Raw genomic sequence first — 24,749 nt, forward strand, 5'->3', positions numbered from 1 at the left:
TTTTTTTTTGGGGGGGGTTGTTACCACCTCGTGAGATTCACTCTGGTGACTGTTGAGGTTCTTTCAGTGATTCGGTGCCGCCCTCTGCTGCTGCAAATGCTGCACTGCAGTTATACTGTACAGTATGTTAAAATATTATTGAAGCATAAATTCATTTCATCAAGTGAACAAGGGCAAATACTTGTAAAGCAGCAAAAGCCGTGGCACTCTACTCATTTACAGTATGTAGCTAGTGCTCAGGTACCATCGTTCGTCTCTTTTCTCTCTCTTTCAAACACAAGCACAGAAAGACACAGATTCCATCAGATGCAAAGATCAGAGACATATATCTTTTTTTTAATGAACACTTGCAATCACAAAACATCTAAAAAATAATAATTCTATATGTAATTCTATATCTTGATGGTCTTTCAATTATGATCCCTTTAAAACATAAAATACTGGTGAACACTTATACCAACAGGCACCTCGTGCTAGAATATTTGGAACACTCAACTTCAATGTCTCAAGTATTGCACTTCCAATTGCACTCAAGATTTGTCCCCTGAATGCTTATTAAATACAAAGAGGAAAAACTATTAAACGTCTTAAACGTATGACAATGGTGAATGATCACACAAGTTAAATAACATTATCTGCGTATAGTTTAAATGACAAGGTTTGATTGGAGAATCTAAGAAAATGTTTGTTACCTATGATAAAGAACTAAGGAAAGCGGTTTATTTCAGGAGGATTACCACCATGGGAAAAGAAATTGAATCCTGACATTAAGATCAGAATTTTGAGGTCTTCATAATTAATCTTGTTCTGTTAAATAGAGACACCATTTTTGAGGTCTTCATAATTAATCCTGTTCTGTTAAATGGAGACACCATTTTTCGACTGCCTCAACATACTGCTGGTCAGAGTTTGGTGCACGTAAAGCATATATAAATCAGTATTAAACACGTGTAGTATACAGTACGTGTAAAATTGTGCATAAAGAGTCTGTGCAGAGAAGAGGGTTGGTATTTGCATAAAAAAGGTTTGGGTATACTTTAGCTGAGGCTGTATTGAATTTGAGCTTAGAATTTTGTATTAAGAATACTGTTCTTTTTCTCCCGAGGAGAAGGTACCTCATCTTCCTCTGCTTCTGTTTTGTCTTCAAAAACCCCCAGTAAATCCCAGGACTCAGGAATGAATTGGTGACAGAAGCCTAGGTCCACCAGCCAGGACACTGTAATAATACATATCACAGAAGAAAGCATGGCCAGAGTCCTGTAGGGAAAGTACTGTGTGATAACGCTGTTCTCCTCCCTCCAGCCGGGATACAGCAGAACAGGAGGGATCCCGAGCAATGGCTCCCCACTCAGCCCACGCAGCAGCAGCCCAACCACGTAGCCGCTAATAGCACCGTAGGTATTAGCATAGCGGAAGTGGAGCACACAGATGAGCTGTGGGAAGATCACGCAGTAGAGGAGGTCCCCGCTTACCAGCCAGAAAGCGAACACACTGTCGTCACCGAAGGCCAGGCCTGTTCCCGCCAGGCCCACAAGCAGCACGCTAACACGGATCACCCGCTGCAGCTCCCGTTCTGAGGCCTGCAGGAAGAGAGAGAGAAAAGGGACGATAAAAATTGAGTTTCTTTGCTTAATACTGAACTAAACACACACGCACACGCACACACACGCTCATACACACACACACACCTGCTTCCTCAATGTTGTCTTGTAAATGTTTTGTGTAAACATGGATGCTGAGGACAGCAGCACAGAGTCCATGGAGGACATAACTGCTGCAGCCACAGAACCAATGCCTAACACTGAGACCCAGGTGGGTGTGAGGTAGCGCAGGGCCAGTGGCAGGATCTTCCCTGCCTCCCCTCGTTCATAAGGAGGGGGTAGACCATACGCTGTCTGGTTCCAGTCTTTGAGAAAAGGAGAGGAAGAGAGGAAAAGAGATAAAGAGGTAGAGATAGAGACAGACAGGTGCGAGAGGAAAAGAAATATTGGGAGGGGAAGAAGTGTTTTAAGATTATGCTTATGGTGTCAAACAAATTAAAATAAAAAATCAAGCACTGGGGAGAAGGAAGAAAAATGTCTGAAAATAGATATACATTATGCCCCACCATAATTAGTATGATATGCTAACAGTAACCAGTTATGCAAATGCTCACGGGAACTTTTCACACACACGTATGCAAATGCAACCCAGGTTATATCACCCCATGCCATTTATCATGGTAGTGGGTTCCAACTGTTAGAACATGCTGTCTAACTGAACCTACGAACGCACTGTATCTGAGGGTTTACATTCATGTGTACCTGCAGAGGCAGCCACTGCTCCGATGACCACAGAGGGGATTCCCATAATAAAAACTGTCCCAGCAGCAGCAAAACAGGTGACCTGGGCCTGAGCCGAGGAGGACGCGGAGAGGATCCTCTGGTATAGAGCTTGATAGGCCAGTCCCCCTAAAGCCTACAAGATACACATGCAGGCACAAAAAAGCACAGCTTAAAAATTCATGCAGTTCACAGCAGACGGTTTATCCGGTCAAACACAGATTTCTCTAATTACATGAATAATAATGGGTGTATTATATTTGTCAGTATAATGTCTGAGTTCCCTTTAGCTGTTTCAGATTCAGGGTCCTGGTGTGGTTCATGCTGGCTCATTGTCACACTGTCATGGCTTACTGGGGCTCTTGAATAGAACAGAGCCATCATTGTTATTCGTAACACTTAACAGTAGTGTGGGTGTTATTCATAACACTCACACTACTGTGATAAGTCAAAATGTCTTTTGGGAAAAAGGTCTCTTAACTAGGGGCACCCCAGCTGGTTTAACTTCTGGTATTTACATTTACACATTTAATACCATGCCATTCATTTTCAGCATTACCTTGTACCTTACAGGTACAAAGACATCAGACAAAGTCACAGGGGTCATAACAAGTCATACGGTCAAATGCTGACTATGTTGTTGCACATAAACAACTCTGACAGACATGCTTTTTTAACATTTCGGTATTTTGTCCAGAATTTGCCATGACTGAACAGCTCCAATGATGAATTACAGGTTTTCCTGAGCTTATACTAGATATCCACTATGTGGTGCTTCAGTCACCTAACTCCATTACACACACTGATACAAAATAAAATTTTGAAATCTAACCAATAACAGCATCTCATCTGCCCATTTTCCTGCATCCGCCAGCTCCAGCTCTCCTGTCCATGAGTTGCCATTTGTTTGGTTGAGAAGGGCCATTTGAGGGTTCTCAGTGACTGCAGGACTGAGTAACAAAAAAGGAATACAGAGCCACTGAAACAGAGAAGAAAAAACAGCAATTATAGCATAACTGAGGACAAGCCATCAATTCATTACTTAAATTTCTTAATGAATGTATTTATCTATCTCAATGAAGTCCCATTATTTCTGTTGCCGTCCCTCCACCCTCCCTCTCTTCTCCACATTCCTCTGAGCATCCTCTGTTTCTCACCATGCTGAAAAAGATGAAGGAAAGCTGGATGATATCAGTATATGCAACGGAGTACAGACCCCCTAGGAATGTATAGATGATGGAGACAGCCGCTGAGATAATGATGGAGAGGGCGGACGACAACCCAAGAATTATGCTCATCGTTCCTCCTGGATATTACACAGAAAACTCAATCAGAGATCAAAAATGTAATGTGATGATTTCATGTTAAATTTTGCCAAATAAAGCCACAAAGACTTGTGTGAAAAGTGTTACTTACCTAGAGCAGCAAGGATGCAGGCAACCCACAAAATATCACTGACCAACGCAGGAAGCAGTAGTGTTGCAGTGAACATGTTGCCATAGCGATGCTGAAAAGGGTCCAACATAGTCACGTAGCGCTTTGACCTCATTGGTTTCGCGAAAAACAACCCTCCTTCAGATACAGAGTAAACAAAAAATAAATAAAACAACTGCTCTATTATAAAAAATCATCTAAAGCTTAAGATGAAACAGTTAATCAATTAATTAATTTGTCAAAAGAGTTTGAAAAAGAAAACAACAACAAACAGCAACAGTTTTAATTCATAAATTTTATTATAATTTAAAAATGAACTTTTTTAAGCAAGGGCAGCAACAATTCACTGGTTGCAGATTCACAGTTTTTCTTAATCCTCTGTGATATAAAACTGAATCTCTCTTATAATGCACATACACTTCTTAGTTCAGTAAAATTGTATGTTGTTTTTAGGAGATGTGCTTGTTTTTTACTGCCAGATGTTAGCTTAGTGTACATTGTATACCATTCACTGGCTAGAAGAAATCACAGTCATGGTTATATTATCTGATGCTTTATATTTTCTGCTGCTAACCTGAACGAGTGCAATACAAGTGCAGTAACTTGCACGTGCATCCTAACATTTCTCTCTTTTACATGCCAAACACACTTCCTCAAACATAACTTTGAGGAAAATGTATTCAATAATGAAAAACACTTTGGAACAATACTTCTGTGGAAACTTTCATTAGTCTTGTAGATTCACATACAGTTCTGTGCTACAGTTGGGTGCAACAACAGGAAACAAAACTGTGGCTTCTTTCTTCAGTAATAAAATGATTTTAATGGACTATATTTTGCATATAATTTGTGAAACTTTGTTTATTCCAATATGGGAAGAATCTAAAGTAGCTCTTGCTTGACACACATCCATTTCAACTGGGTCTCATCTTTGGGTGTAGCCTGTATCTTGTCCAGTGCATGCTGGGATAAGTGAAAAGCCACAACACCACTATAGAAAGGTAAGCAGGTAAATAGCATGAAAGGATAAAATCCTGTGCTTTGCTTTAGGTGTACTTCTGCTGAATGCAGAATCACCATGGCTGCTGTATCTCCGTAAAAAAAAATTGCTACATCATAGGTCAAACATGAGCTGACATGTGCTTTATCAGATCTTTTTTGTGACGGATTTTCAGATAAGTCTGAAGTCTTGAGCAGCATTGTGTGCAGTTGCGGTATTAGTCTTCAAACATATTCAAAACTAAACTCAGCTCTCAGTTCTGTTTTTACTGTCTCTTTGGTTATCTGCACATGCTTTCTGTCTGCCATGATTCTTTAATTTCAGTTGTCATTTGAGGTTGCCTCAAAGACACGTCACTGCCTCAAAGTTCAGTGTGTGTGGGAACCGTGGTCATCAGATGTGTTGAGACAATGTGCATTTCTGATGAACTAATAAGAGTGTATGCCTCGTAAATTTTTTATACACAACTAATGGTAACGTTTTGACTAAACTATTGTTGAAGAGCAAAAAACTATGACACACCCACACACTCAAAAGCACATGTGTATGTGTCACATCCTGTGACACTTGAGTATGCACGGCTGAAAATACAACACCAGGGTGCTACTACTTACCCAAAACAAGAAGATAAAATGTCAGATAGATTTTTTGGAGGAGTATACTAATCATGTTTGTCATTTGTAAGTTTATGTAATAACGATGACCTCTTCCTCTGTTATATGCCATTATGCTGAGGTTTCATTTGTTTCTGTTACTTACCCAGAAGAAAATTGATAAGATAGGCAGGAGGCCCCATTGCCCAAATGAGACCTTGAGAAGGAGAATAAACAGCTTCAGCAGTTCCCATAATATAGCCTCCGCCAACCCATGTTGCTGAAAGGGAGGCAAAGACAACAAGTGAAGACTGGAGTAAGAAAACAGACAGAAAGGAGCTTAGGATACACACATTAAGGACCACATGTCAACCACTGATACATGACAGACATGAAAAGAAAGCTTCTACCTGTCATGGTGAAAACCCCAACCAGGACACTGATGTTGCGGCCACCAACAATGGTAACTTCACTCTTGCTTCCAGCACATGTCTTCTCCACTTTCTTGGATTTTCGAGATGCCCAGATCCCAATTACCAGGATGACAAGATAAAAAACCACAACGGCCACCAGTCCAGGGACATCCACTGCCATGATTGTCTGGTTACACAATGCACAGTCCATCAATTGCACTGACAGACAGTGTGTCATATAAAACACAATAAGTGCACAAATTTAAAAACAAAAAAGCAGCTGTTGCAAGTTTAACATGAGTCAGAGGTTTAACAATGGGGCTGTGCCACAACCCCCAATGAGAGTTACTGCCATTGTCTTTCGTCATCTCCAGGAAGCACCACGTCATTAGGGCGATAAGACCTTTTGAGGCAACTAGTCTGAACTTGACTTTCACAGGCTGTAAATAGGCACTGACAAGGCATCTCCCACCCATCCGCTATACAGTACACATATATTGTAGTACAATCACTGCCAGTATAACTTTCTCTAGGATGCCAAACAAGTGTCAGCAAAGCCTTAATGTACTCTGGCTCTCATTTGTAAAAAACAGGGCGGTATCATAACCTTTTACATTTAAACTAACATTAACAGAATAAGCACTTAACTTCTGGGAGCAATCCCGACTGAATAAGACTGTCATATCAGGGATGTAAAACCTCATGTGGAAGAGTAATCCAAAGTGATAACCTCCGTTATCTTGCCTGAGAATATAAGCCTGAGACCCACAACACACAAATAGCTGATCAACAGGGGGTATCACCCAGGGATGCTCCACATAGATAAAAAGCATGTAGCCAGGCAACCTTTGAGGACCCTGATCTCATGTCCTCAGTGTTTTTTCAAGGAATTTGTGCTTTAGCAACCCGCAGGGAGTTTGGATTTTTCACTTTAAACCGCACACGTTTCTTAAGGCTGGTTCAAGTATTTTTAGATCCAGTATTTTTCCACCTGAATCAGTTTTTCTCCACCAGAGCTGTTTTCCTAGCACTGTGGCTTTCAAACTGTTTTTAAAACTTCATGTTGGGAAATAGACTTATTTCAAATTGTTTATTTTAAATTATGGGTCTTCAATTTCCTTGTAAGTTCATTGGCAGTTTCCTGGAAAGAGCGATGTAATCTAGCACTAATTGTAGGGAATAAAGCTCTGAGACATTTTAGTTTGAGTTCACCAGTTGTTTATTTCCAGAAGAATTTCCTTGAAAGAACTACTTGTTCTTGTAGACTTGTAGAAAACATTGCTGAGCAGTTAACTGTGAAAAATCTAGATAGTTTGAAATGTTATCAGCAAAGTCAGTTAGTTGCAATTCTATTTACCTTGCTTAAATCTTTCACTCCCATTGCATCCTCTTAAATTAGTGAGTTAAACTGTAATGCGTTATATGCTCTCTCTTTATAAACAATAGTTGGTCTAATATTTAATTTTATTTGAGAGAGTGTACAAACACCATAAGGGTTTGTCATTATAAAATATGCTCAAGAGCTTCTGCAATGGTATAATCTGTACCAATCTCAGTAAAACCCCTCATTAAACCTGTCATAATTTATTGATCCTAGTTTCTCCCCCTGAGTTACACTAAGCTATTGAGATGTATTTTCTAACATTTTGGTAGATTTAACACCAGTTAAATCAGGGTGCTTTCACTGCAGTGGGCCAAATAAATGGTTATTTAGATACAACAATGTTAGAAATAATCTTGTATAAAGTAATTCTATGGATATTTAAAGTAGAACATTAAACATATACCACTTTGAGTATCTGAGGTAAAAGTATTATTATACAGGCAGAAATTAAAACCACTTTCACTTATACCACACAAATATTGGATCATTACCTATGTATTATTGTGTACGTGCCGTTTGATTACTGAATTGTTCAGGGGTGGAGCTATTTTACTTGATATCCTTTTCAGTGTATGGCGGAAAAGAATAACACATTAGAATTCATAAGATTAACATGTTTTGTATGTAACATTAGCGATATAGCTATAGTTGTTAAATAAATTTAGCGGATTAAAAAAAAAGTTCTGTATTTCCTCTATAAATGTAGTAGACTATCCGTAAAAAAAAGTAAATACTCGAATAAATTACAAATAGCCAACGATTAAGTTACTGTATGCAGACTACATTCCATCACTGATTAAGACCACACTGAACATATTGCCTTAGGCAGTTTTCTCCCTCAATGTGCAGCGATGGAACAGGTTACGAGTCTTTAAATATTTCCGTATCTGCGAAAAACGGACTTTAGGATTGCGGTCTAGCGTTAATTCCTCTATCACAACAAATTAACGCGTAAATGCCTTAAAATTAACCCAAAACAACCACAAAATCTTGAGGAAGTCTTCACATACGAATTTCTCCATCATCTGGGCACGAGGACTATCAAACATAGGTCATTTATACAACATCTCCTCTCATAAATAACGTTAGCCTGTAACAATGAATACATTAACGATTAGAAGGGGAGACGCCACAGATTCTTCAAAACAGGAAATTATCAGTAGCTACGGATAATTTGTTATCGATATGGTTATAAATATGTTCAATATTGGTTTTATCCGGTGCAGACAGGTTCAGATGTCTGCGCCTGTTCTCACAGTCAGGCTGAAATTAGCAGGCAGGTGCGTGCTAGACCCCGGTAGTAGCCCGCATTTAGCTAACGTTATGTTTTAACCACTATAAATGGTTAAAATTACCCAAGTATAAACATAATAAAATGAATTTAATGAATCCAATTCAAATAATTTTAATGATACAGAGACCATGATGTGTTATTCAGCCTGCCGACAACAAAAGATTAAAGATGAGATTATAATTGTATTCCAGTGTAGTGGCTAGTGTATTTGTACCTTTGAGGAGAGCCGACGTCCTTTCTCCGATACATCTGCCGCCTCCGGTGAGGTACTGACTCGCTGGTCACTTCTTCCCTATTGTTGTCTCCCTCTGAAACGTGACTCCCCGAGTCGCGTTCAACGCTGTCAAAACGTACAGAAACGTTTTTACACAGCAGCGACTATGTATTGGACGTGTTCTTGCAAGCAGTTTGTAGCTCCTGCTACATTCAATATTTAGATGGCACGTACCCCGGAAAGGGAGCTGAAAGTGCGACAGATTTTAAATTCTGTTGTGAAACGTTGCAAACCGGTGCAGTTGAAACGTTTTCACTTGAACGCCTCCTGAACAGGAGGCCGTGATAAAAGAGAAACCATCACTCCAGTGTGCGTTATCTATGATAGAGAATACAGTGTGTGAGTGTGTGTGTGGGTGTGTGTATGTGTGTGTGTGTGTGTGTGTGTGTGTCTCTCTCTCTCTGTGTGTGTGTGTGTGTGTGTGTGTGTTTGTAAATTGTACTTATGTGATTATGTTTTAGCCCGTGACAGGGCAAACACACGTGGTCATCACCACCAAAACACCGTCATATCCACTTTACCCCCTATACTATGCTTAGATGTTTTTCACTGTTGACACATGATGCCCGAAAGGTAACACGATCGAGCACTTATACTTGGCTAATGCATAAGTGATGTACATAATAGACTATAATGATACCGCAGGAGTAGCTTTATAATAATAAAATTAACCTCTATGTCTATATTGAATTGACTCAGTAAGGTCACAGTTACACTAATAACTATCCTAAGTTTGCTAACATCAGTTAACATTATACATAACTGGTTACTTTTCATTCCAGACCAAGTAATGTATAATAATTTATAAAACCTGTAAATGGACAACTTAACAGGACCATTTTCACTGTCATATAGCATAAGTTATCATGAATTTTTAAAAGAACATACAGATGAAATTACATTTCTTATAAGGAGGAAAGAATCAAAAATGACCAAAACGTTTACTTTTTATTCTATCACCTTTTTAGATGTTTGTACCTCACTAAAAGGTGAACAGGCTGAAGTAAGCTGGTGAGGACTGTTTAGATCCTTCTTTTTTCTTAAATTCAATGCACTTTTAATGGCGGAGCCCATTCTTCATCCCCTTATCTCATGAATATCTTCTTTAAAAATAATTATTTCAGGGGAAATTCCAAATGCATGGAAGACTTGCCAAATCACACTACTGTCCAGTATCACATTTAGTTTACTATTATGCTATTGCCTAACTAGAACAATGGAAGTGTTAGAAGAAACATATCAAATGCTTCTTTCTACAGAGCCTCCTGGTGGTTTGGTTGGCGTGTGTATCATATGTCATCCAAGTTGAAGTCCAGCTTGGAATCTCTTTGCACAAGAAAAAACAAAACCAGTGACCCAAAAAGGAAATAAAAACAGCCTTTATTTTAAAAGGTTTGGGCGTTGTTAATGATGTTGTATGTTTCTGCTTTTTTGTGTATTTCACCATGAGAGTGGATTGTGTAAGATTTAGTCTGGGTTAGACTGTGTGAGCTCCTTGTTGTTAGCCACTGACTCTGGGTTCCTGAGAAGAACAAGCCCGTCTCCTGCAGGGTCAGAGGTGCATAGTATCCAGTGGTTATTGTCCTGTTCAGCTTTGTGGGAGTCCAAGAAGGTGTTAGCCGTCATCTCATGCTCTTTGCCATATGTGGTCCTGCAGGGACACAACTAGTTATCTACAGAACGACAGCAGGCATGCACATGCTGTAACATGACTTGAAGCTGCCATATTGGAAGCGCTAATCTTTTGACAACAGGTGCTTTGAAGATCTGACTGTAACTAAATTAGCAGTTTGACTGTGTCATTTGGAGTCTTCGTGTTGTATTTCTGTGATTTTTTGACAGGAAACTGATTATTCTTTATTAAGATACATCAGATTGATTGGTTTAAGAAACCTGATTCTTTTCAAACTACAGGACATTGCTGCCTTGGAGATGACTAGGAGTAGAGATAAGTATTTCAGGTCACTGTGACCTAAATTGGGAAAACAGCTATACGATTTGCGTTATCATGTCACTATATCCCATGTCATGTGGGTTACAGTAACATGTTATCACTCTTTCTGTATATTACATATTTAGCTTTTATTGACATGCTTTGGTCATATGAGAGCAGCACAAATCAAAAGCCTTTATATGGCATTCAACACAGGAAAATGGAAAATACCAAAGGACTTGATCGCCCAGAACAGCAAGAGCCTGGTTTGTCTTGCAGTGTATGATCAACACCTTCACATTAGCCTGTGAAGAAGAAAAAAAAAGATTATTGATAATTGCATAGCAATTCTCAAGGCAACAGAAGTAAAGGAAAGCAAAAGAAACACTGTGTTCAGTGTATTCTGTGTTTAGTTACTGATTAAAATAACAGTGAATGCTGATGTTGCAACTAACACGTGACAACAAATGGACCAGTCAACCATAAAGCTCTAACAAAGACTTACAGGAACAGGTTGACCCTCGTATTCAAGCCTTTCCTGGGGATCAAAGTGCACTATCTTCCACCATGACAGAAAGGAGCAATCGTCAACCAAGTTTACCTCTTGCAGGCGGGACTTCTTTGCACACTTTAAATGAAGTCACAATAATATGAGATTAACAATGGTAGAAGAGCTAGTGAAAAGAACAAACATAACTGCTTTTCCTTTGCCATTTAACTTTAAGTATGCATTTCAGATTTCTGCATTTGCACTTTGTTAAACATCTCATCACAGTTGCTGGTTGCTCAGTGTACTGTATTCTCCTTTATGGTCTTCTACCTTTTGAAAACTTTGTAGGTCACTCGTCAAGTAAAGCTGAGGAAACAAAGGAAGAAAAAATCATTAAACACACAAAGTGACACAAATATGTAATTCATGTGTTTTTTTGGAATCATTCATAGACATAATGCAAAGTGAAACACCTTTGCTGTTTAATGATATTCTCATAATTCAACCATAAAGTCTCTTATTACTGTTATTAGATGTTGATGATGCACTTTTGTAAAGTTGAGGGACTCTCAAGAGACCGATTAAAAAATCAAAATCAAAGCAGCACAGGCAGAGATAACCTGATTCTTAGTCCCTATTATAACACTTCCATTATGCAGCTCAGTTGCATCTACTGTATCATTAGACCTGCCCTGCCTGGTAAATGCCCTCTTCATTCAAACTCTGTGCAAACCATGTGTAACACATTCTCCAAACTCAACTGAGATAACCTGGTTCCATAATGACCCATCATCAGGGCTGTTTTCTTAGACTTTAAAAAGATCCCCTCTGTGCCACAGAGGATATTACACAACTGTTTTTACAAGCCACATGGTGCTCCTCGTGACGTACAAACTGATTTCCATGTGTTAAATCAGTGGAGAGCCCCTTTAAAATAGAAGTCAGTCTTTGCATAAAGTGCTATGTGTGACTCCACAATTTTAAATGGCTGTTTGATGGTTAAGAATTGGTTTTAGTGTGTGTGTGTGTGTGTGTGTGTGTGTGTGTGTGTTCACTTACTTCCCTGGCAAAGCCACTTGTTGTTTTCAGGGCAAAACTCTTCTCATAAACCAGAGTCGATCCTTCCGGACTGCCATCTACACTGTAGTCATACAAGCAGTGTTACAGGTTCACATCTGGGAGTAATACCACGTGTACTGAGGTGTCTGTTGATGCAGTTTTAAGTGTGTTTGTGTGTGTACCTGGTAATTATGAAGGCAGTGCGTGTGCAGGGCTGAATACCTCTTCCTGCACTGATTCCACATGGGGCCTGAATGCCAGGCGAAGGAATCTTTATCAAACTGTTAATGTCTGCATTAATGCTTACTGTGCTGCACTCCCTGTTTTCTCCTCCCATGTTGACCAACATTACTACATCCCCAAAGTGCAATCTTCCATCATTTGTCACAGAGAGATTCACCTACACACATGGACAAACACCATCATCATTGTCATTATCGTCCCCATCATCATTGTGTATTACTCTTGTTGTTAATGGTTTTCTTTATTAGATTAAATGCAATTTACCGGCCTCAAAATGTTCTGTTTGAGGAAGTCTACTTTCTGGGCAACAAGATCACCCCTCTTCTTCTTCTCCAGATACTCTTTCTTTGCATCCTGGAAAAATATCAACATATACAATGTGTATTTTTAATATGTGCCCACAAGCCCACTACTGCTGGTCGTATACTAGAAAAAAAAAAACAATATGATGATAATGATGGTTACAATCTTCTCTCTTACTCTAGACTCATTGTTTAGGCATAATGATATATAAGGTAGTGATATAATAAACATTTCTGCCCTCTGCCCTTTTGCTCTTTGTCAATAAATTACCCATCAGCAATTTGTTCCTTGTGTCATTGTATAATGCCTGTGTAAATCAATTTGTCATTTAATCCCTTAATCCTTACTGGGTAAATTATTACCAATTCATATTGTGCCGCCAAACGTTGTTCAAACTTTCAACTCTATCAAGTTTTCAAAGATAACAAGTGTGTAAGACTGAATTCTAGGAAAAGTTATATCAAACAATGCACAAGACATCTAGAAAGTGTATATTTGATGAAATGGTGCAGTCAATAAAAACATAAGGGCATGGCTTTGAATATTTCACGTAGGGGTTGGCATCATATAGACTAGTTTCAATGAAGAGCTGGAACAAAAAAACAGAATGTATAAGATGCTGTCAGACAATGTCGAATAAGATGATTTTTCCAACCTTAGTATAAAGGCTGAAACCGGATCTTTAAAGGAATTAATTATATCATAAATCACCATTAGTTCCATTTTCAGTTGTCTTTCCTACTAAACACTATATTGTCAGTGTGATGAATACTGTATTCTTTTTTATCTTTGTTACTGAATGACATGACTGCATAATGAGTACTTTTGCTACTTTAAACAGATTTTGATGCTACGTCTACTAACCTTTTACTTTACTTAGTAATATTTTGAATGCAGAACTTTTACTTGTAACAAAGTATTTCTACACTGTTGTACTGCTACTTTCATTTAAGTAAAAATATATACATTATGAATACTTCACAACTGGTTTGGTAAACTGAGATTAAATTCACTTCCCAAAACTGGGTAGCCAGATAATCAGGGTGATTTGCCACTTTAGATCCCTTTTCACTCATTAGTTGGCTAACTAATATGTGCAAACACCTGAAAACTTGTTAACTTGTTTGCATTAACAAGTGTGACGCCCTTACGGTAAGAAGGATGAGTTAATGCTAACTGATGACGGGCGCCTTTAAATAATTTAGCTAGCTAAAAGTTTCATTTTGAAACAAACCTCTTCTAGGCGCAGGTCTTCATTCCAGTTTCCGATTCTCACATTTGTGCGATAAGTCTTCACATCAGCCATCCTGACTAAAATACTGACAACTATTCGTGTACTAATAAGTTCATAAGTAAAGCTACTCGTATTGTTTACATGTGCTTTGTGTAGCGGTTTCTAAGGTAACTGATGGTAACGACAACCAACCCATTTCATTTACTGTCAGTTCTCGCTGATTGTCGCGAGAGGGCGTGATGGTACAGTCAAGTTCCTCTACTGTCTCTGCTGATACCCAGTGCTTGCGCCACAGAGATCTGTTGATAATTCTCTCTTCTCTTTCTGCTTCTCACCATTTGTGGAAGAAGAATTCAGATCTTTTATTTAGTGGTTAACGTAGCTATCCCATAGTGTAGACATACATTCATTCACTCGAATTCTACTTAAGGAAAAGTACACAAGTTGTTGCCTACCTGCAAAATCAACTTGAAATATGGAAAGTAAAAGTAGGGCCACTCATTAGGCAGGATGCCCCTTTTCAGTTTTTTTTTCTCAAGTTAATGCATAAAAGATAATATTGTGTGCAGACAATTATTATGGTTATTACTGTATAAAACAAGATCAAAAATAGAAACTTCTCGGGGCTTCCTAACCTTATGTAAATCCCAGCAGAGCTTTGCACGAGTCCAACCTGACCTGGTCTAATTAGCCACATAACTGAAAACACCTGTGTTGGTGTGCAGAATTTTTCATCTGTAGTAACACATCATGTTTTATGAGCTGAGCAATGAGATAATTGTCAGATGAATGTAGTAGAGTAAAAAGTACAATATTTACCTCTGAAATGTGCTGGAGAAAAAGTATAAACGACCATAAACTGGAAATACTCAAGTAAAGTAGAAAAATTGTACACAATACTTAAGCAAATGTACTTAGTTACTGCCACAGCTTCCCATTATCAGATGGACACACTTAGTGTAATGCTTTAATTTTGCATTAATGTGCTCCACAAACCACACACATACTGGAGATGCACATACCCATCACATGGAACTCATGTCATCACCATCATTATTGTCTATTTTTTAAATTATGAGTAGAACAAAATAATATGCTGTTAAAAGTTCTGAACTCAGTGAATTCCAGAAACCATATATCTTCCAGTCAATTTAGGTATAATCCACAGTAGCTATAAATACAATATTCTCTGCTCAAGAGTGTGTAATATATGCAATTAGGCTCTAACTGCTGCAGTCCAGACTGAATCTGTCCATGTTTCTTCTATCCATTTTCCTTTTTCTCTGTTTCTGTCTGTCTATGTGTCAGTCTGTCTGTGTCAGTGGCCATTGGCTCGGCCTCTGGCTCCAGAGCCATTCATGTGACTCAGTTTGTGGTTTCTTTCCTTCGGTGAGTCACTGTCATCCTCCTCTTCATCACTCCTGTCATCGCCCTCAAGCTGTAGGATGAAGATGAGCCACAGAGAAAACATAGGAAAGGAGGGTGAGCCAAACAGGAACAACAAGACATTTAGGTGTGACATAGTTTGATACATTTCTTCATGTGAATGAATATATATATTGAAACACCTGTAAACACACCTTGCTGAAGATACACTTGTAAAACATTCGTGAAATGAGAGCAGCCCAGTAGAGGTGTAGTATCTGTAGAAGCAACAGCATGACGTTGAAGAAGTAATAGCCAAAGAAGGGAGGAAACTTCTCCGGCGGGTACACCCATGTGCAGTGGATCAGCCTGCATACGATATGCACACATAATATTTTCACTCATGACTCCAAAATCATAACCATGCATCACGCTGTGTCCTTTCATTTCACACACACTTACCAGAAAGGAAAAATGACAAGCCTTGTCAACATAAAGAGAACTGTAAACACTACAAATATGGCGTTTGCAGTCTTGTGCCACTTGGCGTAGTTGAATACCTTTGCACCCTATGAGACAAAAACAAGGAGAAGAATCAGGTTCAGTTATTTGTGAAGTAGCCAGTCATTAAGTTGCAGCAGGAAGTGTATCTGATCATATTTTTTTCATATTAAATTTGGATGGGTGGATGGTGGGAGGATGGATGGATGGATGGATGGATAACATAATGTAACATGGACATTTTAGTATGTTCGTCCATTAGAGAACACCTGTACAATTAAACCAATGCCAATTCAGAGCAATAGCATTGTATTAGACCACTGCAAAGTACACACAGATATATGTATTTTTCAAATAAACTGCCATCGAGAAGGGTTTCAATTCAACTCTGAACTAATTCTTGGCTTCTTTAGCTGCATTTCGCTCATGCATTCAAGAAACATTCAATACTAATAGTAGTAATAATGATGTTGCCTCCACATTTGCTGTTAAAAGTCAAATTTGAACATCAGATCTTATTCACACCACAACAAACCCTCTCCTCCTCCTCCTCAGGCTACATTTTTATCAAGTGATATAAATTTCTACCACTGAATTTGAGCTGGATGTGCAGCTAACATGGACAAAAAGAACATGCCATGTATGGTATAGTGGAGTGAGGCAACTCCCTCACATTCACTGCTGCGTATGTTCAGTCTGAACTCCAAGTTCATGTAGGAGGGAGGGGCAAAAAGTTGATTATATGCATATCTGTTTCGGCATCAAACCTGTTTCAGAACTTCCTGCCTTGATTTTAACTTTCAGCTTTCTACTCATACGTTGGTCACACCTTTAGAGTTTGTGTTTTATACTGTATGAACCATTAAAATATGAAACCCAACCACAAATATATCTGTTTTTTTTTGAAAATGTAAAAACACAGCTTTTCTGTGTGCGAGTAACATTTTTATGATGTGTTCCTTTAAGTCAGTCTGTTCCTGCTGAACTGTGGCAATGGAACTGTGACAGTGCAAAATGTCAGCTATCTGCTCATATATCCCATAGATTAGCTTGCGCATGCACCGATGTCAGAACGGCACTGACCTCCAGCAGTATGTCAGCAGAGTCATGAACTGCCATCACAATGGTTCCAATACGGATGTAGTTTGAAATCCAGGAGAAACTGAGAAGAGTCAGTGTGGCTATATGATGAATCACCTGCTCTTTGAAGTCCTACACACATACACATGACAGGTAAACATGCATCTGACACCAAGACACTCACTCCCAGTTTATTACATGTTTATAACATAAAGGCCACTGCAGGCTTTGTATTAGTTCCTGCAAAACTAAGATTTTGTGAATACTGAATTTAAATAAATATCAATAAAATAATAATAATAAGAAGTGAAATATAATAAAATAATAATATCAGTGCATTCGTTGATTTTATAAATCTGCATACATGCGTACACTTACTTTCCGTTTAACATCAAATGAGAGGCTAAGGAGCAGAGAAAGGTAGAATCCCATTTCCAAGAGGTAATACCAGTATTGAGATGGTAGCATGGACTGCATGGACACATGACACACACACACACACACACACACACACACACACACACACACACACATATAGATGTTTAACACACTGAATACTGTAATATTGTTCAAGACATCCTGATAGCAATGGGAAAACACAACTACCTGTTTAGGGAAGCCTTCCCAAACCTCCTTCAGGTTATAAAGCCAAGGTTTCTACAGTCAGCAAAAACAGAGAGGGGAGGTGAGTATGAGGGGAGTGTTGGAGAATAGCCTTGAAAACAACATCAAGGGTAAATGTTGGCCAACGAGCTCATTCATGTTCATGTGCCATGTCAACTGCCAGAGCATGAGAAAAACCCTGAAGCACTAGAAAGACATGAGATAGAGAGAGGGGGACGAGGAGTTTCCGGTGAAATCGGTGTACTGTCAAATAGGGAGAAAGAGAGAAAAAGTAGAGAACAAAAAACTAAATAAGGAAAGAGAAAATGTCCCATAGCAGCAAATCAAACAATTCATGGAGTTGAAAAATGAATGAAACAAGAGCTAAACTCTGTAACAGAAGTAGTTCCTGTGATAAAAACAAAACTACTTACATCATAGAGAGCTAGGACTCCACCGACAAATGCAAAAAAATAAAACACGCATCTCCAACTGTTGACAGAAGAGAACAATAATGTCACATATTTGCGCACACTCTCACATTAGTGTGCGCACACACACACACACACACAGACATACACAAACCTGGCCTCACAGAACCTCTTCCGAAGCCCAGGTCGCTCCTGGTTCCTCCTCCTCCTGAACCAGACTTGAACTCTTCTTTCTGGCCAACTCGTCTTTTTACACAGAGACCTCACATCAGCCTGAGACACAAGGGAAATGATCCAAATGTTACATCCTTTCCACCCTCAAATTTGACTGTTTAAAGTTTAGTGACCGAGTACATCTAAAAAGACCACAATGACTGATGTATTTTAAAGGAATATTTCTATACGTATGCACACACACTCACAGATCGACACACACCTACTTCAACACTAATGGCACTATTCCTGTTTATAGTAGGAGATATTATTAGTATTAATTTTATGTGCATTTTTGCTTACTAGAACAGTTTACTTTTTTAATGAAACGTCTTTACATGTGCGACAGTAAAGAAATGCTATTTCATTCCCATGAATACTGAGTGTTCTATATGGAAAGAAGACAATAAAGTTTAACTTTTACCATAAATCACAATCATACAAGATACAGTCATAAAACTTTACAGGTGTGTAGTTACAATCAAAAATGAAGGGCAAGTTTGATAATGAGTGTGGTCCGATAATGTAGTACAGTTATATATTGTAGTAATAATGTAGTGATGACCACTGAGTACACAGGGGTTAGATTGTCCGCATGTTGACAGGAGTTGCATCCCATGTGATCCTGTCACAAGATGGTCTCTAATTTATTTTTTGCTTTTCAGAGATGCATGGATGTGATGCCTTATACTATTCAGTCACCAAGCACTTTTTAAGGAACACCATGCTAACACTAGTTTGTTCCTCCCTTTACTCTCAAAACAGCCTCAGCTCTTCGTAATGTAAGACATGTTTTGGGGATGTCTTAACTATTGCCTTACATATTGCTTAATTAAACTATCGAAGGGCTGTGGGTAAAGCAAGAGCATGGGGACAACTTCTCTGTGTAGGTCAATCCATCTTTATTAATTCCCGGAGAACCCCACCTAGGAAGACCGAACACTGACTACCCAAGTGACATCTCACCTCTTACATATCACTCCGCCACTCCTAATCATAACTCACATTACCTGCCACTAAAGTGCGCCATATTATATAGTTCCAGATTAAACTTAAACAGCAGAATACAATATTTATAAATGTAGTTACAAATAATTAAATTATGTGGACTCAAAATAATGAACAATGCAAAATAAGGCAATCTGTTGAATATGTCCTCACAAGAATAAATCTCATCTTACAGTAACATGGACTCCACAGGATGTTGGAAACATTTCTTTGAGACTCTGCTCCATGTTGACATGATTCTATCACATCATTTCTGCAGATTTGTCAGTTACACATTCATGCGGCCAATCTTATGTCCTACCACATCTCAAAGATGTTCTATTGGATTCAGATCTGGAGACTGGGGAGGCCACTGAAGTTCACTCAACTTAATCTCATGTGCATGAAACCAGTTTGAGATAACCTTTGCTTTGTGAGATGTTGCATTATAATGCTGGATGAAGCCATTAGAAGATGGTATATTGTGACAATAAAAGGCTTGGAAACGGTCTCCAGTTATACGTGTAGACTTTGGCATACAGACAATGATTGATATTAAACAATGAGCGGTATTAAGGGACCCAAAGTGTGGCAAGAAAACATTCCCTGCACCATTACACCACCAACACCACCAGCCTGGATTGTTGACACAAGGCAGGTTGGGTCCATGGATTAATGCTGTAGTTGCCAACTCTGACTCTGACTCTACCATCTGCTGCCGCAGCAGAAATCCAGATCCATCACACCAGGCTACGTTTTTCCAGTCTTCAACTGTCCAGTTTTGACGAGCTTGTGCTCTTTGCAGCCTCAGATTTCTTTTGTTGGCTGACAAGAGTGATCAGTCAGTTCCCACCAGTGTGGCCATTCTCTCTCATCAACAAGGTGTTTCTGTCCACAGGACTGCCACTCACTGGACATTTTTTGTTTTTGGCACCATTTTTAAAACTCAATAGATTGTTTTATGTGAAATTCCCAGGAAATCAGTAGTATCAGAAATTGTCTCACTGAGTTTATATTTTTTTTCCCATGCTGATGTTTGATATGATCATTAATTGAAGTTGCTGACTGTATCTGCAGGATTTTATGCACTGTTTTTCTGCCACATGATTGGCTGATTAGATAATTGCATGAATAAGCAGTTGTGCAGGTGTTTCCAATTAAGTGCTGGGTGAGTATACGTGTGACTGCTGATTGAAGTCTCTGTATGTGAACAACAAACCACCTTTGGTTTTCAGTGAGAAGCCCATTTAACAAACCTGTGATGGAACTCGTGCTTGGCGGCAGAAGTAGTTTTCTAGGATGGGGTTTTGTTCTGCTGTCAGACGTACCCTGTCCCTGATTCCCCAAACATTAGCCACTGGTGTGGCCAGGTATCTGCAATAACACACGAGCAACATCACAGAAAATGTGTGTCAGCATATCATGCTGTAAAACAAATCATCTGGCACAGCAAAGCTTTGTTTCTTCCCTCTAAACGCAACAGAATTGGCGTGGTTATTTGTGGAGTTCAATAACATTGCTTCAAACAGCTTGTGCAACATCTTGTGAAACGAGACGATTGCATTGCTAAACTCATTGAGACACAGGCACTTTTAGTCTCTTACTGAATTGTATATTCCCACCTTTCAAACAAGAATCTGACTAGAAGCAGGCAGAGGGCGCAGGGCAGAGCAGCGTAAAGTTGAGAGGCTTTAGCATAGACACGACCTTCACTGTCCTCCAGGTCAGACCAGGAGACATTCCCTGGCAGCCACAGACGCTCCCACCACAGCCACCCACCAACTGTCTGCAACATTCTGCTGGCAAACATGCAATACAACATGAAAACACATTCAGTTTTACATCCATGATCCAAAACATTCTGTTTCTTGTTCAGGTTTTATCTATTAAAACATCAAAGGACTAATATAAAAGAAATTACATTTGATGATATATAAAAATCTTGATTTCCATCACAAACAAGTGAAGTTTTTACACCTAGTGGGTACATTATTTTTGCACTTGCCTTTATGAAAGGTCTTTTTTTTCCTCCAATATAAGACTGAGACTAAATCATTGCATAAACAAATATCTACAGGCCAAAGTGGTGTGCCTTTACTGTGACTCTATAAGAGCCAAACCAGTTTTCAAAAAATAAACTGAACACCAGACACAGGCTGGCATGATGAAGCAGCTAGAGCTCTGGTCCAAGAGGAATTACAGCCAAAAATGCACCGATGTTTTGTTGTTTTGAATCTCCAGTGCCAACTTTTAGCCGTGGCCACTACCTCCTACTGGTCTGTGACAGTACAACGGCTCTCTGAGCATGCAACCATGTAGGAAGTGAGTAATTTGGAGACGGAGAGCTACAGTAGATATCAAAGGGCAAGGAAGATAAAGACGGATGAGGAGCAATTGTAGGAGGCAGAGATTAGAGAGAAGTAAAGTCCTTCCTCTTGTGGACTCTGCCCATAACAGCGTGTTGATAAAAGCGTTATCTGAGCAGAAAACACATACAAAACTACATTCAAAATGTGAACTCAAAGCCGTCTAATAAAAAAGTATTTGGTATTTAGTATTTACTGCGATGCCCTTACTCAGTGACACAGTATTAGTCATAGTAGTGTGTCTCTGAATCTCAGTGTTGGTTAATCAGTCAGCATGGAAAAATGAGCATACCTGCAGGCAGTGTTGTCTTGACAAGTTCCCACAGAAAAGAGGGAATCTGCGACAGATGTGGATACAGACAGACTGCCTGTGACAGAATCCAGGGAAACTAAAGTAAAATATTGCATGAAACCAAAGCAGTCTCAGCCCTCAACCTGATCTTGTTTGCACTTACAGTTAGATTTCAGTTTCATGTCTACAAATGTCTTAGTAATTACATCCCTTACTGCAAGCCAGTTACAGAATATATCAGAGAAAGTAAATGTATGCACATGGCCGTGTATACACACACACACACACACACACTCACACTCACCTTTGGTGTGCCCACTGTAGTGTGTTCTCCGGGGACTTATCTGTGTGAAGCCAGTCACTCATACAGTTCATATATTGCACTTATCCCTAAAAGATAACAGCCCTGTTAGATCCTATACGTTCACTGGTAAAGCTTTTGTGGAGCCAACCTTGAAAGTCAGAATAAAAAGGAAAAAAAAAGAGGAAGGCAAATATTTACTCATGAGCTAATAGTTTCCGTAATCCATATGATGTACCTCATTGTGTGTGAGGCAGCAGGTGCCAGTGAACATGTTGATTTTTGAGCATGCGTGTGGTCGCTCACCTTTTCTTTTTTTTTTTCTTCGAAAGAATGGGATCCTGCCCTCCCACTCTGTCTGCTCTTGTGATCACACCCTTGTAGTTGCAGCACGTCCTTTAAGGTAAGGTTATCTCAGCACTGGAAACAACATACTGCCCTTGGAGCATTTTTGCAGTTTCAGTTGTAAATGGTAAGCTGCAGCAGTCATCTGAGTGTGGGATAGTTTGCATATACCCTCACCTGCAAGAATTCCCTTGGAATGCTGGGAAGCCCCCACAAAGGCCCCATTCACTGGTGGGGCAGGGGAGGAGGAGTCAGTGCATGTTACGGATAGAGGAGAAAGAGGAACTTTCACACACAAAGAGAGAGAGAGAGAGAGTGAAACATCACTCTGTATAAATAGCAGCCTGTGTTAATAACAAACATCTGAACACAAATGAAGTGACCTTGGTTCCCTGCTCAGTTTTTATGGTGAAAATGGAATTTTCCGCAATTAATTGCAACCGACAGGTGATTTTTTTTTGTGTGTGTGTGACTTTGGAGGAGAGCAGCAAAAATGTCAGTATTCAATGGGATGAAAACATAAACCAACACATCATTGAGCATCCATGTTAAAATATTTTTGTTCCAGCACAAACCAGAAGGGGGCAACAGAGACAACATAATAGGCCTATCGGTGTTGACACTCCTAGTTAGGATTTACCAGTGACATGTGTTGTTGTTGTTGTTGTTATGTTTCTCAGCTTGCCATCTCTGAACGGCGGTACCTCTGGATATGTGATGTTACTCGTTAACCTTATCAACAACTTCAGCTTTCAATTTTCTCCTTTTCTGTCAAGGTCCTTGTGGCAAAGGAAACAAGACTGAAATGCAACATAACAGGTCCACCCCCATGACCTTGAGAGTTCAGAAGGAAAAACAGATATCAAAAATATGTCCTTCTTTTATTATAATTTTACATTTTTTTATATATCAAAACCTCTAAAAATAAACAGTAGATCTACAAGCATAAGTGTTGATACTACTAATACATTTCCATATTCCTCACCATATTCCAGCACTGCTGCATGTGTGGGACTGAAAATAACAGAGGAGCGGTAGCTATTGAGCTGTGGCTGTGGGCAAAAACAAACCAACAAAAAAACAACCCAAAAAAAAAAAAGAATAGAAAGAGTTAACGTTCCAGTGGTATTTTTCTCGGGCATGGCAAGCAGAGTTACAAAACAGTCTTTCTCTGAGTTGTCCAGCACTTCCCTCGTCGGGATCAGCCCTAAACCACTGAGCGGTATAAACATCTCTGTGAAGATTAAGAGGATAAAAAGGAGGTTCAGTTGATCTGGATGGTCTCTCTTTAGGGGTGAGGCTCCAGGCACAGACAGGAGAGGCTAATCTGGATAGCCCTACCCCTCCCTCTGTCACTCTGTGTCCCTTTGCCTTGCCTTCCAGCTCTCCTCATACTGGTGTGTTGCGCTTCAGTTCACTGGGGGAAGGGGGGATGTGGTCTCCCAGCTTTGTAAAACTGGTGGAGTGGCTAGGCTTGGTGGAGTGCTCCTCAGGTCCGGGGGCTCTTTGTCGTGGAGGCAAGGTGGAGCACCGGGCTTTGCCCCTGGAGCGTGGCTGTTGGGTCGGAGGGCCTTTCAGCGCGAATAGTTCACTGGGGGCTTTGGGCTGCGTGGACTCGGGGTTGACCGAAGGGGTTTGTGTGGGATGTGGAGATGAAGGTGACACCGGTGTGTGTGGGGGAGAGAATGGGCTGGGTGAAGATGTTAATTTCGACCCCAGGGGAATCAGAGGAGTGAGTGTGGCCGCCTGCTGAAACCTCGTGAGGCTGGTGGAGTGGCTGGGCCGTGGCAGGCTGTAACAAGCCTCAGCCCCTTTGTGGCGGGAAGGCAGGGTTGAGCAACGGGCCTTTGCCCTTGAGACTGGCTCTCTAGGAGGAGGGGCAATTAGTGAGAAGAGCCTAGTGTCAGTATCTGATGTTGTAATTTCTGCCCTGGAGCCCCTCAGACTTTCGAATGAGCTTCTTTTAGATGATGGATGTGATGGAGGTTCCTTCTCCTTCTGGTATTCCTGTTTGAAATCTGAGCGGGGAAGCTCTGTCTCCCTAGCTGTGCTCGATGAGGGTTCCTCATCTACATGACAAGAAAAGAAGAAGAAGAATTATTAACAAGACACAAAAAAGACACACTTAACTTGATCTTAAAATTGGAGCAGATCAAAGAGAACATAGCTGATGAGTTATGATGAAGTTTATCCTCTCACCTAACAGGCCCAGCTCGTTCATGAAGGCGTCCAGATCAACATTTAAATTCTTCTCATCTGCCTTCCCTTCATTTTCTTCTTCCTTTCTTTG

The 24,749-nt window shown here is 39.8% G+C and overlaps 4 protein-coding genes across 13 annotated transcripts in view; all 4 read right to left on the minus strand.

The window, feature by feature from the left end:
• Positions 1-315: 315 nt before the first annotated feature.
• LOC111653310 (high affinity choline transporter 1-like) lies at positions 316-8,994 on the minus strand. The gene is made up of 9 exons (XM_023403838.2): positions 8,654-8,994; positions 5,759-5,948; positions 5,515-5,628; positions 3,738-3,893; positions 3,479-3,627; positions 3,154-3,300; positions 2,304-2,457; positions 1,689-1,906; positions 316-1,580 (listed from the first exon to the last, which is right to left on the minus strand). The coding sequence occupies exons 2-9, from the start codon at positions 5,940-5,942 to the stop codon at positions 1,065-1,067; spliced, it is 1,638 nt and encodes a 545-aa protein (XP_023259606.1). The 5' UTR covers positions 5,943-5,948; positions 8,654-8,994; the 3' UTR covers positions 316-1,064.
• Positions 8,995-10,076: 1,082 nt separating this feature from the next.
• cfap161 (cilia and flagella associated protein 161) lies at positions 10,077-14,222 on the minus strand. Its single transcript, XM_023403875.1, has 8 exons — positions 13,976-14,222; positions 12,703-12,792; positions 12,378-12,595; positions 12,196-12,277; positions 11,467-11,502; positions 11,152-11,274; positions 10,878-10,951; positions 10,077-10,364 (listed from the first exon to the last, which is right to left on the minus strand). Exons 1-8 carry the CDS (start codon positions 14,045-14,047, stop codon positions 10,181-10,183), a joined length of 879 nt encoding a protein of 292 aa, XP_023259643.1. The 5' UTR covers positions 14,048-14,222; the 3' UTR covers positions 10,077-10,180.
• Positions 14,223-14,912: 690 nt separating this feature from the next.
• On the minus strand, positions 14,913-22,643 carry cers3b (ceramide synthase 3b). Of its 10 annotated transcripts, none has more exons than XM_087173362.1 (12): positions 22,421-22,643; positions 22,118-22,203; positions 20,778-20,954; positions 20,412-20,529; positions 18,110-18,228; positions 17,959-18,016; positions 17,525-17,578; positions 17,300-17,392; positions 16,925-17,053; positions 15,803-15,909; positions 15,556-15,709; positions 14,913-15,413 (listed from the first exon to the last, which is right to left on the minus strand). In XM_087173362.1, exons 2-12 carry the CDS (start codon positions 22,186-22,188, stop codon positions 15,294-15,296), a joined length of 1,200 nt encoding a protein of 399 aa, XP_087029488.1. In that variant the 5' UTR covers positions 22,189-22,203; positions 22,421-22,643; the 3' UTR covers positions 14,913-15,293. The 10 variants fall into 10 exon arrangements, with proteins under 10 accessions (XP_087029488.1, XP_087029487.1, XP_023259624.1 ...); XM_087173361.1 differs by having other exon boundaries at positions 22,118-22,265; XM_023403856.2 differs by lacking the exon at positions 22,421-22,643 and adding an exon at positions 21,814-21,859 and having other exon boundaries at positions 20,778-20,951; positions 22,118-22,396.
• A 678-nt stretch (positions 22,644-23,321) lies between these two features.
• ano2a (anoctamin 2a) overlaps positions 23,322-24,749 on the minus strand; it is a 14,902-nt gene continuing 13,474 nt past the window's right edge. Inside the window, exons 27-28 of the mRNA XM_023403865.2 lie at positions 24,659-24,740; positions 23,322-24,528 (exon numbers count right to left, since the gene is read on the minus strand). Coding sequence (XP_023259633.2) covers positions 23,849-24,528; positions 24,659-24,740 — 762 coding nt within the window. The 3' untranslated portion in view covers positions 23,322-23,848. The remainder of the gene's footprint in view (positions 24,529-24,658; positions 24,741-24,749) is intronic.

Source organism: Seriola lalandi, unplaced genomic scaffold (genome assembly GCF_002814215.2).
Source record: "Seriola lalandi dorsalis isolate HSWRI2012SDOR001 ecotype SW California unplaced genomic scaffold, Sedor1 jcf7180002054188, whole genome shotgun sequence".
Classification (NCBI taxonomy): Eukaryota; Metazoa; Chordata; class Actinopteri; order Carangiformes; family Carangidae; genus Seriola; species Seriola lalandi.